Source organism: Corythoichthys intestinalis, chromosome 9 (assembly GCF_030265065.1).
Source record: "Corythoichthys intestinalis isolate RoL2023-P3 chromosome 9, ASM3026506v1, whole genome shotgun sequence".
NCBI classification, from domain to species: domain Eukaryota; kingdom Metazoa; phylum Chordata; class Actinopteri; order Syngnathiformes; family Syngnathidae; genus Corythoichthys; species Corythoichthys intestinalis.
This window is the reverse complement of record NC_080403.1, coordinates 11,624,558-11,641,691: the sequence shown is the minus strand read 5'-3', so window position 1 is coordinate 11,641,691 and position 17,134 is coordinate 11,624,558. Positions and strand designations below refer to the sequence as shown.

The window sequence follows — 17,134 nt, the reverse complement described above, 5'->3', positions numbered from 1 at the left end:
ACAACCAATGGAAATTGACCCATATCTCAGGCCTTTTAGCAGAATGTGTTTCTTGGAACTGACTATTTGCAGTTACTTTGTTTTGTTTTTAAATAAAAGTAAATCAAGCAAATAGTGTCAACTTTTTTTAGTTTACCAGTTATACACAATACACACATGAAATATCATATTTTATATGACATTTATTTAGGGGGGCTTGCAAAACTTTGAATTTGTGTGTCCTTTTTATGATATTCCAATAAATTGTGTGCCCTCCCTCGGATTTTGTGGAATTTAAAAAGTTGTATATTGTTTATCTAAATACAGTGGGGCATATAAGTATTTAGTCAACCACCAATTGTTGTCCTGTTCTCCTACTCCTGCTCAAAAGTTCTCCTACTTGAAAAGATTAGCGAGGCCTGTAATTGTCAACATGGGTAAACCTCAACCATCAGAGACAGAATGTGGAAAAAAAAAACTGAAAATCACATTGTTTGATGTTTAAAGAATTTATTTCCAGATTAGAGTGGAAAATAAGTATTTGGTCACTTACAAACAAGCAAGATTTCTGGCTGTCAACGAGGTATAACTTCTTCTAACGTAGTCTAACGAGGTCTAACGAGGCTCCACTCGTTACCTGTATTAATGGCACCTGCTTTTAACTCATTATCGGTGTAAAAGACACCTGTCCACAACAGTCACACTCCAAACTCCACTATGGGCAAGACCAAAGAGCTGTTGAAGGACACCAGAAACAAAATTGTAGACCTGCACCAGGATGGGAAGACTGAATCTGCAATAGGTAAAATGCTTGGTGTAAAGAAATCAACTGTGGGAGCAATTATTAGAAAATGGAAGACATACAAGACCACTGATAATCTCCCTCGATCTGGGGCTCCATGCAAGATCTCACTCCGTGGTGTCAAAATGATAACAAGAACGGTGAGCAAAAATCCCAGAACCACACGGGGGGACCTAGTGAATGACCTACAGAGAGCTGGGACCACAGCAACAAAGGCTACTATCAGTAACACAATGCGCCGCCAGGGACTCAAATCCTGCACTACCAGACGTGTCCTCCTGCTGAAGCCAGTCCACGTTCAGGCCCGTCTGCGGTTCGCTAGAGAGCATTTGGATGATCCAGAAGAGGACTGGAAGAATGTGTTATGGTCAGATGAAACCAAAATAGACCTTTTTGGTAGAAACACAGGTTCTCGTGTTTGGAGGAGAAAGAATACTGAATTGCATCCGAAGAACACCATACCCACGGTGAAGCATGGGGGTGGAAACATCATGCTTTGGGGCTGTTTTTCTGCAAAGGAACCAGGACGACTGATCTGTGTAAAGGAAAGAATGAATGGGGCCATGTATCGAGTGATTTTGAGTGAAAATCTCCTTCCATCAGCAAGGGCACTGAAGATGAGACGTGGCTGGGTCTTTCAGCATGACAATGATCCCAAACAAACAGCCAGGGCAACAAAGGAGTGGTTTCGTAAGAAGCATTTCAAAGTCTTGGAGTGGGCTAGCCAGTCTCCAGATCTTAACCCCATAGAAAATCTGTGGAGGGAGTTGAAAGTCCATGTTTCCCAACGACAGCCCCAAAACATCCCTTCTGTAGAGGAGATTTGCATGGAGGAATGGGCCAAAATACCAGCAACAGTGTGTGAAAATCTCGTGAAGAGTTACAGAAAACGTTTGGCCTCTGTTATTGCCAACAAAGGGTACATAACAAAGTATTGGGATGAACTTTTGGTATTGACCAAATACTTATTTTCCACCATGATATGCAAATAAATTCTTTAAAAATCAAACAATGTGATTTTCTGTTTTTTTTCCCACATTCTGTCTCTCATGGTTGAGGTTTCTCCATGTCGATAATTACAGGCCTCTAATATTTTCAAGTGGGAGAACTTGCACAATTAGTGGCTGACTAAATACTTACTTGCGTCACTGTATATGTTTTGACGGGGGTTGCGGGTGGATCTGAAATGGCAAAGCCTGAAAAATAAGAAAAATAAATACGTTTTAAAAATTTGGGTGCCCTGCGATTGGCTGGCAACCAGTTCAGGGTGTCCCCTGCCTACTGCCCGTAGTTGGCTGGGATAGGCTCCAGCACCTCCGCGACGCTCGTGAGGAAAAGCGGCATGGAATATGAATGAATGGATGAAAATTTGGTATCAGAATTTTATCGCTATCGGCAGACATCTGATTCAGGTATCGGGATCGAATCAAATGTGAAAAATTTGGATCAGTGCATCCGTAATTCTAAATGTTTGCTGTCAAATGCAGAAGAGAATTCATGGATGGATGGATGTTGTTGAAGTTGTCTTGCCATCTGCGTGGAGCCAAGTTGCTGTCAATCAACGGTGGAATTGGCTCACTTCATTATACCCTGATCACTAATTTATGGTGGCTCACAGCACAATAGGAAATTTTATGACAGACTTTCACCCAACTGCTGTTGGGGGAGGGGGGTGAGTTTTTTTGGTAGCTGTTAAAGCATAAAGAGCTGATAACCAAGTAATCAAAATGTTTTAAGAAATTAATTATTACAAGTCAATTAACACCTCTCCATTTCAGTCTGTTCAATTCCCTCTGAAGGCTAATTTATTTATGAATTTGGGTCAATTACTTAGTAGGGGGTTGGGATCATTTATTAATGTATTAAAGCCTTTAGAGTAATGTAATGGACATTATTGATGATGTAAGAATGTGTCTGTCTTCAAAATGGGCTTTGCAGTCCCTTATATGAGGTTTCATTTTTACAATTGTAGAGACAAAAAAAGTAGGTTTGACTTTAAAAATGGTACACCCTCATCACCGTAGGCATTTTATTTAGATGAGACCGCAAATGGAGCAGCTTATTTAAATATCAGTCCTACAGCACAGTGAATCTTTTACCATCAGGTGAAAGCGATGAAATTAGAAACCTTTTTGACAGCGTGCATATAAGCGTTAAAAGCAGATGAAATAAGAGAAAAATGGTTGTTGAGAAGCTACTGTGGACTCAAAGATGACTTAAAAGGCTTATTAGCCAAGTGCAGCTTCATTCAAACCATTTCACTGCTGGTGAGCGATGTGCAGAGCCGCTGTTAATCACAGTCCAACTACAAACAAAAGCGCCCATCACAAATCGTCGATCATAAGGGGCCTCTTAAACAGAAGCATGAAAGAAGAAGATAATGGAGAAGACTTGGGAGGTCCCTGGAGGGGGAAGTCTTTGAAAATTGGGGTCAGCAGCATCTAAAGAAGGAGCTCATAGTGTTTCCCCATCTCCTCATCCTGCAGCATTAGTACAGTCATTCTCTTCTTCTGCTTCTTTATTTTCAGGACTTTTAATCAAGCTTCCAGTTCAAACATCCCCAACTTCCACACTCTCTGCCTCCTGCAGGGGTGCTGACACATACATACTCCAGCAGGTGTGGGACCCGCGGGGAGACTCGGACTCTAATTGGTCAGTGCTGGGATCGCAGCTGTCGCCCCGTGACCACAGCCAGTTGTCAACCGACCACTCACTATTCTTCCCTAGAGACGCAAAACGACTTCAATCCATTATATTGACGAGCGACGCTAACATGCAGTGTTCAGTAAGTGTGGGAGTTTGGGAATAGAAACTGAAAAATTGATATTAACAGAAAATATCAGAAGGCAGTGATAAAATAAGAATGATTTGTAACATTTTTCATTGCTAGTTTGGGTTTGCAGCAATCCAAATTGTAGGAAGAAGACAGAGTACAGTACTTGGAGAAACCCAAACACTGGGACAACAAGCAGCCTCCACACAAGAAGTGAACTGAAATTCAAACCTTAAACCTCAGAACTGTGAGACAGTTAAATAATCAAATTATAAATAAATTCATACAAGTAAAAAATCCCAAGTTTAATAAAATGTACACACTTTAGACCTAAAATATCCATAATATCAATACTGGATACTTGTTTCGACAATGTACCAAAACCTAAAGGCCTACTGTACTGTCAATCACCAACCCACTTAGTCAGCTCAGACAAATCCCCAAGATTCCCATCAGCTTTAATCCATATCTGAATTCATATTTAACCTTCATGTCCAATCTCTTAATTGAGTTCCCCGTGGTGATGTGTTTTCTCTTACTGTCTGTCAAGGTCAAAGAAAAGGCAGATTTAAAGCAGCGCACACTGCGGCACATACAGTAAGAGGAAAACACAGCACTCCCACTGCAACACTTGCAATTGTGCCTGCATGCAAAACTGAGGATAAATTCAAGAGTCAATTAAATATATATAACACCATGAAAATACTAGGGACACGAGCCTGCTTCAGCTATTGCCTGTCATTAACATGTTCTGTAAGAATACAGTTTCTTTTACACTCTGTGTTAAATGAGCTCAAGTAAAACACACCAGTTGAACAATATAACAGTTAAAGGACATAAAGTATCAGCTGCCACTTCAAACAAGTTGTAGAAAGAGACCATAATTGAATTACGCTTTTCTTTGTATTTGGGTGGGGGCTATAATGGACAATTATGGCTCAGGATCAGTCTGCCCACTGGAGTGTGGATCCCGCAGGATACAGACAAGCTCAGTCTGGCAGCTATTTAAATCTCCACAATAGACGGCTACAAATCAAGCTGGTATAAATAAGTGAGTTGCTTAATGAAGGTCCAAGTAATTACAGAATCTGCCCCACATTAAACAAATCAAACTATTTAAATCCAAGACCCAATTTGAATGCTAGAATGTCTTGTTTTTCAATATGTCCTCCAGAGAATCTTAATCCTGCCTCATGAATATTTCTAATGCAATGAAAACCACTGTGTAAGCACTAGAAATCATACTTAAGCCACTGCTGACTTCCATTATAAGGTGAACTGAAGTAAAAGTTTAACTAGTGTAGAAGCACATAAATAGTAAGAATGTTATATTATTATCTTACCTGACACTGAGATTCGCATTGAAGCCTCTAGGGGACGGTTATTATCCAGGGCCTGGCTGAGCTGGATCTCCCCTGTTGTTTGGTTCAGCAGCACAAGGTTCAACTCATTCCCCACTTCAAAGCTGTAGTGAAGCTGGTCCGACACATCCGGGTCATGGGCGGGGATGCGACCGATCACTCCTGCTGGGAAGCTGCTGGATTTGTCCGTCACATAGTTGTTGAAGATGATCTTGAAGTTTTTAAGCACAGGCACGTTGTCGTTCTTGTCCACGAGTTTGACATGGACTGTAGCCCGGCTGACAAGGGGGGCTGAGGTTGCCTGGACCACTATGATGTATTCAGACCTCATTTCATAGTCCAAGTCTATTAGCGATGTCAGTTCTCCTGAGAAGATATCCAGCTGAAACATTTCTGGCATGTTTCCCTCCACTATCTGGTACATAATCTGAGCATTACTCCCTTCGTCTGGGTCTGTTGCTGAAATAAGTGCAACCACAAGGCCAATTGGGGTGTTTTCATCTACCATAATGTCAAACTCATCTTTCTCAAATACAGGAGGGTTGTCATTTACATCAAGAATTGTCACTTGTATGTTGATTGGTGTTTTTAATGCTGGAATGCCTTTATCCACTGCAAAAGCTTGCAGGCTGTAAACAGGCACATTTTCTCGATCTAATCTGCGCAGTGTGCGAACAATACCAGAGGTGGATTCGATAATGAAGTCTCCATCCCCGTCGTCACCACCCTGGAAGGTGTAGAAGACGCGCCCGTTAAGGCCAGAGTCTCGATCAGTGGCTGACACCTGGACCACGCTTGTGAAGACAGGCACGTCTTCCATCACAGAGCCCAGGTAATTGTCTCTGAGGAAACGTGGCGAGTTGTCGTTTACGTCGTTCACCAGTATCTCCAGGTAGGTTGTGTCAGACTTCTGCGGGATGCCGTTGTCACGGGCAGTGATGGCCAATGTGTAGGAAACCTGGTCTTCGTAATCCAGTTCCATCAGTGTGGTGACGGCACCCGTGTCAGGATCGATGTCAAACTGAGGGATGCTGTCATCCATAAAATAAGTGATGCGGGCATTTTCTCCTGTATCTTCATCCGTGGCACTTATTAGGACAACCGTGGTGCCCATTGGCCTGTCCTCATTGATGTTGACTGTGTAATGGGAGCTCTGGAACACGGGCCGGTGTGTGTTGGCATCAGTAACGTTCACAAACACTTTTGCCGTGTCAAACAGTGTACCATCACTTGCAGTCACAGTCAGTACATACTGGCGCTCTAGTTTATAATCTAAAGGCAGCGCTAGCGTGATAAGCCCACCTCCACTCTGACTTGTGATGGAGAACCTGTTGCGAGTGTTTCCATTGGATATCTGGTATGTCACCACACTGTTTATATCCTGGTCCACAGCAGACACCGTCACCACACTGGTCCCCACAGCCGCATCCTCATTCAGTCGCATATAGTACGCTTTTTGGGTGAACTCTGGGTTGTTGTCATTTACATCAAGAATGGTCATGCTAATGCTGGCGGAGGAGGACATGGGAGGGTAGCCGTGATCTCGGGCCTCCACTCCAAAGTTGTAAAAATCAACACTCTCCCTATCCAGTTCAGCTGCCACTACAATCCACCCTGTACTGTTGTTGATGGTGAAAGGGAAGTCCGGCATGGTTTCAGTGAGCCGATAGTCCAGCCTGGAGTTGTCGCCAGAGTCTGCATCCACAGCTTGGATGTGGATGATTGAGTAGCCTAGCGGTACATTCTCCAAAACAGTGGCTTGAAATGGTGTGCTCACAAAAATTGGGGCATTGTCATTAACATCCAGCACCTGCACTGTGACCAGGCCACTGATGTTGGAAAGAGGGGGACGGCCTCCATCTTGAGCTCGGATTCTTAAAGTGTATTCTTTGCTTGCCTCGTAATCTAGATGACTCACCAGGTCCATTTTACCAGTTTGGGCATCAATATAAAACTGCCCCCTGGAGTTGCCACTCATGATGCTAAAGTGGACCATAGCGTTGCTCCCCCTGTCCTGATCTGTGGCTGTCACCTGCATGATTTCAGTATTAGGGGCTAAGTCCTCAGGCACTTGGACAATGTAGCGTTTCTCACTAAACTGGGGAGCATTGTCATTGTCATCTTCTACCACAATATAAACAGTAGCTGTGGCACTACGGGGTCCGGGCTCACGGCCTTGGTCATTTGCCTGGACTAACAACATATAGGCATCAACTGCCTCCCTGTCTACAAGGCCTTTGGTGCGAATAACACCAGACCTGGCGTCAATCTCAAAGACATCATTTGATCCATTACTATTAAGAATTTGATAAAGGATGTTACCGTTAACAGGTGCGTCGCCATCAGTGGCCCTCACAGTCAATACTTCGTAGCCAATCTCCAGATTCTCCCTGATGCTCTCCTTATAGTCCTGCTGCTCAAAAACGGGATCATGGTCATTAGTGTCACTGACTGTGACGGTGAGCGTGGCCATGGCCGTGCGTCGTGGCGTCCCATGGTCCACTGCTGTCACGCGGAACACGTGGGTTTCTTTCGTCTCACGATCCAGCACTTCCACTGTAGACACGGCCCCACTGGCCGGATCCACAGCAAAAAGGTTATTGGAGCGGCTGTCAAAGAGAGCCTCAATAAAATACTCCAGCCGGCCCGCTTCGCCCTCGTCTGCATCCACTGCTTTTAAAATAACAACAGAAGTCCCAGCTGGCTTGTTTTCCGCCACTAACACCTGGTACATCGGGGGCTGAAACTGAGGACTGCTGTTGATGCTTCTCCTTCTCCTGCCCACAATTCCCATGTTGGTGCGAGTTGTCTTTTCGAGTAGCTTTTTGATGTGGCCTTGAAGAAAGGGACCCTGTCCCACACGCCAGTGGATGAAGATGGGGTCAACACGAGTGGAACCGTCACCTACCAGGACATCGCAGAGCAGGTCCAACTCCAAAAGCGTGTCTTGGCTCCAGCACAGAGTCTCAGACACAAACAAGTCCCCGTCAGAGAAGTAAAAGTGACCTCGGCTGGTGACCCGGCAGCGGGTGGGCTCTCCAGGTAGGAGCCCCCTGACTGGAAATAAAGCAAAGCCTGCTTGGTGACACTGTGCGGGCTTGATGAATATACTCAGCACCTCCATGTCCCACTCCGCTTTCTTTGTAGGTTTCTTAATGCAGTTTCTCCCGTGGACGTGGACGTCATAGCGGCTGGTAATGAGATGCCGGTAGCCGGAACCCACGGAGTCCACGCAGTCCGACACAATATAAAGCGTAAACGGGTTGGAGCGCAGCCAGGCGCACTTTATAGAGTCGGAAAGGTAAACGGTTCCCGTCGCAGGGTCTGTGTCTAAGAAGCGCTCGGTGGCTTTGGGGGCGAGCACCTGATCAAGAGCGCATCGCGCGCGCTGCTCCACGCCGGCCAGCACCGTCCTCGGCCGGGCGTCCTCGCCGAGGTGAACCGCGTAACTGGACACCAGCGGAACCAACTTCCACCAGCAGAAAAGAAGTATAAAATCCAACTTAACGAACTGCATCGCTCCTCGTAGTGCGTCCAATACTTTAAAGAGAGGAGTTCAAAACGTGGAGCTCCTTAAACTTTCCACCAGTGACTTTTCTTTTGTTGCGGAGGAGCCATGCTCTCTCTCGGTGGGCGCACTTCTCACTCCGGGTGCCTTTTTTCGTTGTCGATTGGGTGTTCAGGGTACAGACAAAACCTTTGCCGGATGGACTCTGTCATGCAGGCTTCCACACAAACCGACGAGCTCGCTAACACATCCTGACCGGCTGCGCAACTCCGCTTGAATGGTGAAAATGGCTCCTGCGACGCACTCGGGCTTCTCATTATCATAAACCCGCGTGCGTGCGTGCGTGTGCGTGTATGCTAATGTCAGATAGTTCTGTGAAGGGGTCCACAAACCCTGCCACTAGAGATAAATGAAGACTTCCTCCCGTGGCTTCATTTATTAAACGTGAACATTGGAAAGTGAACAGTGACTCTCGTCAGTAAAGGTCATTTATTTCACTCACTCTCTTCTTAGGCATACTTTGCATGGCTCTTCTAATACAGATGGAAGCCAACTTGTGATCTCCTACAACGTGCGCTAAAATTAATGAGTAACAAACTTGTGTGACTCTCACAAAAACACACCACCTGAGGTTTACTCATTAATAGATGAAATTCCTCAATATTTGACTCAGGGGCGTAACTAGGTTTTAAGAAGGCGGGCCGGGGGGGCTTAGCCCCCAGGATGTAAGTGAACGTAGCATAGGGTGACCATATTTTGATTTCCAAAAAAGAGGACACTTTGCCCGGAAATACTTGAATTTTACTCGAAGTTCACCCAAAGATGCCTATATCACTTTAATATATTTAAAGTGTGCCTCCTCCGTCTGGACAGAAAAATTCAATTTTATTAAAAAAAAAAAAAAAAAAAAAAAAAAAAAGCCATATAGTATATATTATATACTATATAGAAATAAGTTTTTTACTCAACAGGCTTTATTTTTACTAAAAAACAATCAAAAAAAAAAAAAAAAAAAAAAAAAACACACAAAAAATAAATTAAATAATGACAAAAAAAATATGCAGACCTGTGGAAATATAGTACAGTCAATACAGACACACAATAGGCTTGTGCCACAAAAACATTTTTATAAATTATTATCACGACAATTGTCATTGAGAAATTGTTATTCCCACTCAACTTTTTTTCTCATTTAATGTTCTAGATTGCACGCAAACAATAATTAAATAAACTGACAAACTATTCAACCGGCATGTTTCCAAATGCAGCAGTTCAAAACTACGTTTCCCATAATGCCTAGTGCGGCTTAGTTAGCTCACTGATAGCTACCCTATTAGCGAGTACTGGAAGACGAGGCAAAATCAAACTTTGCTACATAAATTTTCATCTGTAGCACAACGATGCGACACCAAACGGGATTTTACAGATCACGCCAATACAAAACTCCGACAGAAGTCAACAGTTGCCATTATATACGTATTTATCATAAAAAACTTAACAACTGTGCAGGCACTCCCTCTTAGAATATAATACTAACATTCAACCAAATACACGAACGCAGAACAATACAAGACTAATACAACATACTGCATCTCTTGGTACCCATATATGGTATAATATATAACAGAAGACACATGAGCGACATTAACAGAAGATATACAGAAAGGTGTACGGAGCACTATAAACATCTCTTAAAACTACTCCTTATTGTAGTCTATAACTGCCTGTTTTCTTGCCAAACCGTCAACCCAGTAGATGGCGGTAATGCCCCATAATACAAGGGGTAAACTGGACTCTTTCTCCCGCCCCTACTAGTAGGAGCCACGACAACGCAGGCAAGCGCTGCCCCCCAGCGGCCGGAGGGATTCTCTTCAAATTGGTCCCGTGAAAAATCATAAAATCCGGACATTTTCATGAATTTATAAAACCCGGCCGGATGACGAGGACACGACGTGAAAGGTGGACATGTCCCGGCAAAAGAGGACGTTTGGTCACCCTAACGTAGCATACAAGCACAAAACTTCACAAACACAACAAAGACTAATTACTTATGACCATAACTACTTATTATTATTGTTGTTGTTCTATTATTTAATACAGTGGAACAACAGGAAAAATTGGCTACAATTGGAAGTTACTTGGTAGATGGAAGAATCTGTCTATCACTCTGCTCTGACTCCTACAGGTCAATAAAGGTGGTAGAGTGATTATTATTAGTGTATTATGATGACTATCCACTGATGATAACCATATGCAGGGGTGAAAGTGGGCCAGAACGGTCAGGAACGCAGTTCCGGTATAAGATTCAGGGCCGGAATGCTGTTCGGGTACACGGGGCTTTGATTCGGAAAATATGACGGCAACTGTCAAAACGCTATGTTTAAAAAAAAAAAAAATGCTTAGCTGCCACACATGCATTTCATCTCCAAGAATAAAACAATCTACCAACATCAGATTTACATACACAAGTGTTAACAACAAGCAAAATGAAGTGCTTGTGTAGCGTAATCCGTTTCCACCGATATTTATTTTATTCCACGAACGGCATGGAGGTTTCCAAAGCTGCTGCAGTTATCAGAGTCTGACGATGATGAGTCACGTCAATGTGCTGACATAATGACATCTGATTCGCAGAGATAGTTAGCGCCAATTCGGTTCAAATGTGCATGTTTTCTGGAACAGCAAAAAAAAAAAGTTTGACAAAAAAGGGGCAATGCAACAGAAAATGGATCAAATCTTTAAGAGCAGGGAAAGAGTTGAGGAGGCTTATTTATCATATTTAGTTTTATTTGCTCTGATGGGGAGGTTCAGAATATCTTAGCTGTCAATGTGAACTTAAGTCATTTGTACTTATTTTTCTGAATGTATGTTACTTATTTCTTTATTAAGAAAAAAAAGTAAATGTTTATATTAACTCCAATTTTAATATACATCCTATATTCTTAAGTAGTTAAAATTGAGATTAGGCATTTAGTATGTGAGGAAATGAGGGGAAAATGAAAATCAGGAGATAGAGGTTGGGGTTATTGCTGTTTTTCTTAACTTATATTTTGCAAATCATTGAAAAAGTACAATTTTGAATGAAAATCAGTTTTTGTATGTGTTATAGAAATAACTGTGCCAAAACAGTTTTGGCACAAAGCAGTCTTCTTTGCATTTCAGTAGTTTTAGGAGGTTTGACCCCCACCCCCCAAAAAATGAAAATAGATACCGTAAATAATTAAAATTTCTGGCTCCGTGGTCACCTTCACGTCGGGGAGTCCTGACAAGAAATTCAAGCCACTTTCACCCCTGATCATATGTGAATGAGCTCAGCTCCTGTACTCATCTATACATAAAGTGAGAAACACAGCTGGTATTCCAGAAGGAAGTCACCCGAAGATAGTGGTAAAAAGAGGGCACACTTAACTATACAATTAACGAGGACCTTCACAATGCATTTCAGACTAGCTAACTGCAGTTAAATAGCAGCATTATTTTATAGCAGGAATGTTTTTGACTGCAAAACAACAAAGGTAAGACGTGCGCAGATTGTCTGTAGTGTGTAAGCCAGGATTTTATTTTTCAAACACAGAGCAGTTGGTTAATTAATTTCATGGCACTTTCTGCTTTCAGTCGGGGGCTGAAGCTAACTGTTAATACCAGCAGTGATAAATACTCACTTTCTTGGAAAACCTTATGTCCATCCTTCATCCACCTATTCACGCTCTGCTCAATCCAGACAGCTATCAAAATCGGAAAAAGTGCCTTTCATTCAACCAAATTGTAGAAACGCGCCCTTTCACATCCTCAGTGATGGTAATGGTGTTGCAAAAATGGGAAAAGTAAATAATTGGATTACCCACTACTGGGGGAAAAAACAACAAAAAAAGCTGTTATAGTCTAATGCCGGCCGGGTACTAACTTAAAAAAAACGCGAAGTGGATATTCAGTGATGTGGGCATTCTCTATATGAAAAGTGGAATGGATTGGATAATTACTCTCTGAAGGGGCTTGCTACCTTACTCTATGAAGTGAGGGGAAACTGACAAATTTATGTTCCTATTTAAGTTGATGATAAAGATTAAAGGTTATGATTATTGATTTAAAGTAATATTCTGGAAACTTCAGAGCATTTTTTTTGGTATTTTTCCTAATAAAACAACAACAAATCACTGGGGGGGGGGTGCTTGAGAATATTTCAGGGGGGCTTTGAGCCCCACTAAAATAGGCCTAACGACGCCACTGGTTTGATTTTTGGATGAGTTTGCTCTTCTACCACTCACTGAAGGCCAAAAAATACATCCAAAGTCGCTTGACTTTAAACTTTTTATTTTAAAACATATCCATTCATTTTTCATAGCTTAATTAGGGTGAGCGGGAGCCTATCCCAGTTGACCTAAGGCAGGGGTCAGAAACCTGCGGCTCTAGAGCCACATGCGGCTCTTTAGCACTGCCCTAATACCTCCTTGGAGCTTTTTCAAAAATGTTTGAAAATGGAAAAAGATGAGGGAAATTTCTGTTTCTGTAGAAGGAAAAACATGACACAAACATTCTTCTAATTTATTAATATTGCAATAAAGTTAAACTTGAGGTGACGTCGTACAACGTAGTAGTAACAGCCACGCGCTGCGTCATTCTCTGTAGTATTCATTGCAGAGAAAATAATCATTCACCATATTTTCCTCACTATAAGGTGCATTGGAGTTGAAGCCGCAGCTTCAATGAATGGCATATTTTAAAACCATTGTCATGTATAGGGCGCACTGCCATTATAAGGTGCAGTAGGATTAGTAGTAGTGGTTGGCGTTGCGTTACGTAGCCACAAGATGGAGCTGAGCTAAACGCAATGTCATGCTATGATGAATTAATATTGATCCATATATAAGTCAAATCGCATTATAAGGCGCACTGTCGGCTTGAGAAAATTGAAGGCTTTCAGGTGCGCCTTATTGTGTGGAAAATACAGTAATCAATGTATGAAGGCTGTATTTGTGGACAATTTAGTCATTTTAATAGTAGGCTAATAAAGCTAATGTAGATACATACAACATGTGTTGCCATCATTTTAAGGCTTTCTATTTTTTCCGACTCCACACACGTTTTTTTGCTCCAATTTTGCTCTTTCAACATTTGGATTGCCGACCCCTGACCTAAGGTTTGCGTAAAGCCGTAAACCATGGCTTGGCCAACAAGGACAACCATTTACAATCACATTGAGACCTATTGACAATTTACAGTCTTTAATGAGGTTAACAAGCATGTTTTGGAAATATGGGGGGGAAACCCTGGAATCACTAAATCCCCAGTCTCAACCATGTCCTATTAACTCATTCCCTGCCATTGACAGTGATCGGAATCAAAACTATTTTAATTAGGATTGGGGGGGGCGGGGGGGGGGGGGGGAGAAATGGTCAAATTTCAATGCCACTGACGGCGATAGACGTCCAATTCACTGAACTGGGAGGGCTGACGGCAAGATTCCAAATGGATTGGACATCTATCGCTGTCACTGGCAGCCAGAGATGTAATTTATGAAATGACATTAAAGGGAAATCCAAGCGTATATATTAAAAAGTCTCACGAAAGTGGCCGCCTGATTTGGGGATAAACGATTAATCAATGTCGTTTCTATTATAACACATTATAGCTAATTCAATATTTTAACCAAACAATTTTTCCCTCAGACCCGGAGCATTGCGCTTTTAGAGGCAATCAAATGTACTATTATGAAATTATTTGACAATACAAAATTCAAATTTGTAGTCCCCCGTCGTCTCGTGTTTAAATGAATATACGCTGCGTTACTGCCACCTTATGGATGAACAGCGCTTGTACATCCCAAACACTGACAGGCAGAAACGACACACTACAGATTACCTTTTTTTAAACTAACAGGCAAATACATGCATTTATGATACAAACATAAATAATTAAACATGCATCTCTTTATGAGAAGAATTGTTGGTTTCGACAACACAATAACATCAACATGACTTTGCCCCTCTCTTTGAATCCTCAGATCAGTCAAGAGCTGCTTTCAGAGATGAGCAAGGGTGTAGGTTTGGTCTCAACATTGGTATGGATGATATTACCGTCATGCATGTAATGCAAACAATGATCCAAATCAGGGACAACTAGCTCGATTTCATTGTTCCTTGTGGAGGCGGGCCTGACCGTAGTAATTTTGACGGTTAGCAAGTTTAATGTTATGCTAACACTGATGCAGGTCGGACTTTCAGTAGCAAAATTAGTTGTGTTTCCCCCACCTCCACATTGACATCGTTTTACATGACTTACAGTGGATGCTGCTGGACGAAAAAAAAATTCTAATAACCACTCTTCTCCGAAGGGGGCGGAAGAGGCAGCATGTTGTCACCATGAATCTGTTGGGGTTGTGGAGTATGTGTGTGCCTTTGTAGCGGGATGGGGTGCTTCAAGTCATCAGCCAACCAAACGTTTGTTTGAGGGGGGAAAATGGACCGGCACATTCAGCAAGTGAAAAGGGATAAATGTCAGTCTAAACAATGAAAATAATTCACTTAACAAGGGTAGGGTCTATTCTATCATTACAACAAATTTTAAGACAATCTAAATTACCTATATATCTGAATTCTTTATATAATGAAATGAGGTTGCTTAAAAGTTGGTGGGGACAATTTGAGCATCCTGAAAAGTTGTTAGTGTTACCGTCTCTATGCAAACCTACGCCCTTTGAGATGAGGCTCAGGCGTTTTTTTTTTGTTTTGTTTTGTTTTTTTAACACAGTCAGAGCCTCTGACGGAATATGAATGCCACCCTGCTTAAAAGTTATTTCTCACCAAGCAGCAGAACCTTGATTGGCAAAGAACATCCACCTACTCCTGTAGCCTACCGAGCTATATCGAAAGTTGCATCAAATGCACGCTGGGATATCAAATAACTGCCCTAAAAGGTAATTCAACTTGTATTACTTACAAAAGGATACATTATTGTAGTATTTTGAAATGCGCACAGGCAAACAAAAATTTGGTAGCATTAATAATCAGTAATTTGGGGTTAAACCCCATTAAGGTGACCCTAAGTTGAATTCCAATCCCCCCCCCCCCCCCCCATTTCATCCCTAAGAAAGGTCAAATTGAGAGTTTCACTAGGTTGAAGTTTGCCATCAATGCAGTTTGATTTACTGTATTTGTCCTGAGCAAATTTCAAATTAGTGACATCAGAGCACACCTTATTATGCAGGTACTAGGCCACTTTGTGCCCAATTGCCAATACCTACAATGTCGTAATATAAACAACTGCCCACTGACACGCTAACTCACCAAATGTCAACCAGAGCAAAGAGTTTAAACATAAATTTTGATCCAGCGATTTTTTGTTTTTCGGAGGCAAACAAATCGATTGAATCTGAAACTTTCAATTAATCGATCCATCCGTTCCTAAATGACCCTCCTAAAAGCAAGTAGAACAAGAATAGCTTTTTTTACTTTTTTTGTTGCTGGAGGCTATAATACAATATGAATCATAAGCTTTACAAAATTAAAAACAAAATACAAAGTTTCCCCTCCAAAATGGAAACGGTCAAAGGTTTCCACCGACACAAAAACTGTTACCCCCCCCCCCCCCCAAACAAAGACATAGAAGGTGAGCAGAGAGAAGAGTTAAAGATACTGTAAAGGAATGGGGGGGTTAACAGTCATGTTATACACATTGTGGCAAGGTGGGCGGGGTAGGCGCAGCCCATCCCTCCTCCCGCAGCCCAGCAAAGGAGCCATCGTCCCCCCCCTCCGGGGTCCAGGGTGGTCCCTCGGGCCACCCGCGCACCCATCAACCGGCCTTCAGGGATGGCAAGAGAGGACGCACCACCAACCCCACGCCTACCCCCACCACCGCCCGCCCACCCGGACCACGAGCCACAGCTCCCCAAAGGGCACGGCACGCCACGGGACCACGAGCGGCCCACCAAGTCCAGGGCAGGGCAGGGTCCCCTTCCTGTACAGGCAACACCCAGCTGATACCTCGGCGCCGGGCCAGCAACCCGCGACCGAGCACAGGGCTGATATCCAGTCAGAGAAGAGAGGGTAAGGCGGAGGCAGGAGATTGCGGAGGAACCACCAAGGGGTGACACAAGATCGGAGCCCCCCCCCCCCCAACCCCCCCCACTCCCACGGCCGGCAGCCCAGGCAGAGGGGAGGCCACGCCCCAGGAGCCACGCCATAGGGAAAAAGTGTAGGACCCACCTGGGCTGGGTCCTACCCAGCACTGTGATGGGAGGGTAGTGCAATGTATGCATTAAAATAGGAGAGCTTGGCTTGGGGCAGTGGGACCGCGCATGGAATTTCTACCCAGCTGCCCGTCCCACCGCCCTTTGCCGGAGCTGTCCTGTGGAGTATGATGTGTGTGGTGCGTTAAATAAGGTGCAGGGATGGCAGGGCCTGTCATGAGGAGGTAACTGTGAGGCACCCCCAAGGACCCCCAACAGGTCCCAACCATCCCACAACCTTGGTGTGTGATGCATTAAAAACAGGGGGGAGCCGGGCCGGGACTGTAAAGCCCATGAGTATGTAAGGGCCGGGGTGAAAGATATTTACAGTGCTGAAATGAGAAGTGCATGAGTTTAAAAGGCAGGCTCCCGCGGGCGTGGCCCCGTCCAGCGGAACCATCGGCCGCAGGGCGGGATAAGCGTCAAGGCCCCGATCAATCCCCGCCCCAGACCACCCATGGCACCTCCGCAACCGTCCACCCCTTCC

The 17,134-nt window shown here is 43.5% G+C and overlaps 1 protein-coding gene across 4 annotated transcripts in view; it reads right to left on the bottom strand.

The window, feature by feature from the left end:
• celsr2 (cadherin, EGF LAG seven-pass G-type receptor 2) overlaps window positions 1-8,672 on the bottom strand; it is a 163,132-nt gene extending 154,460 nt beyond the window's left edge. For all 4 annotated transcript variants that reach the window (XM_057845311.1, XM_057845309.1, XM_057845310.1 and 1 more), the window contains exon 1: window positions 4,898-8,672. In XM_057845311.1, coding sequence (XP_057701294.1) covers window positions 4,898-8,432 — 3,535 coding nt within the window. In that variant the 5' untranslated portion in view covers window positions 8,433-8,672. The remainder of the gene's footprint in view (window positions 1-4,897) is intronic.
• Window positions 8,673-17,134: the final 8,462 nt, after the last annotated feature.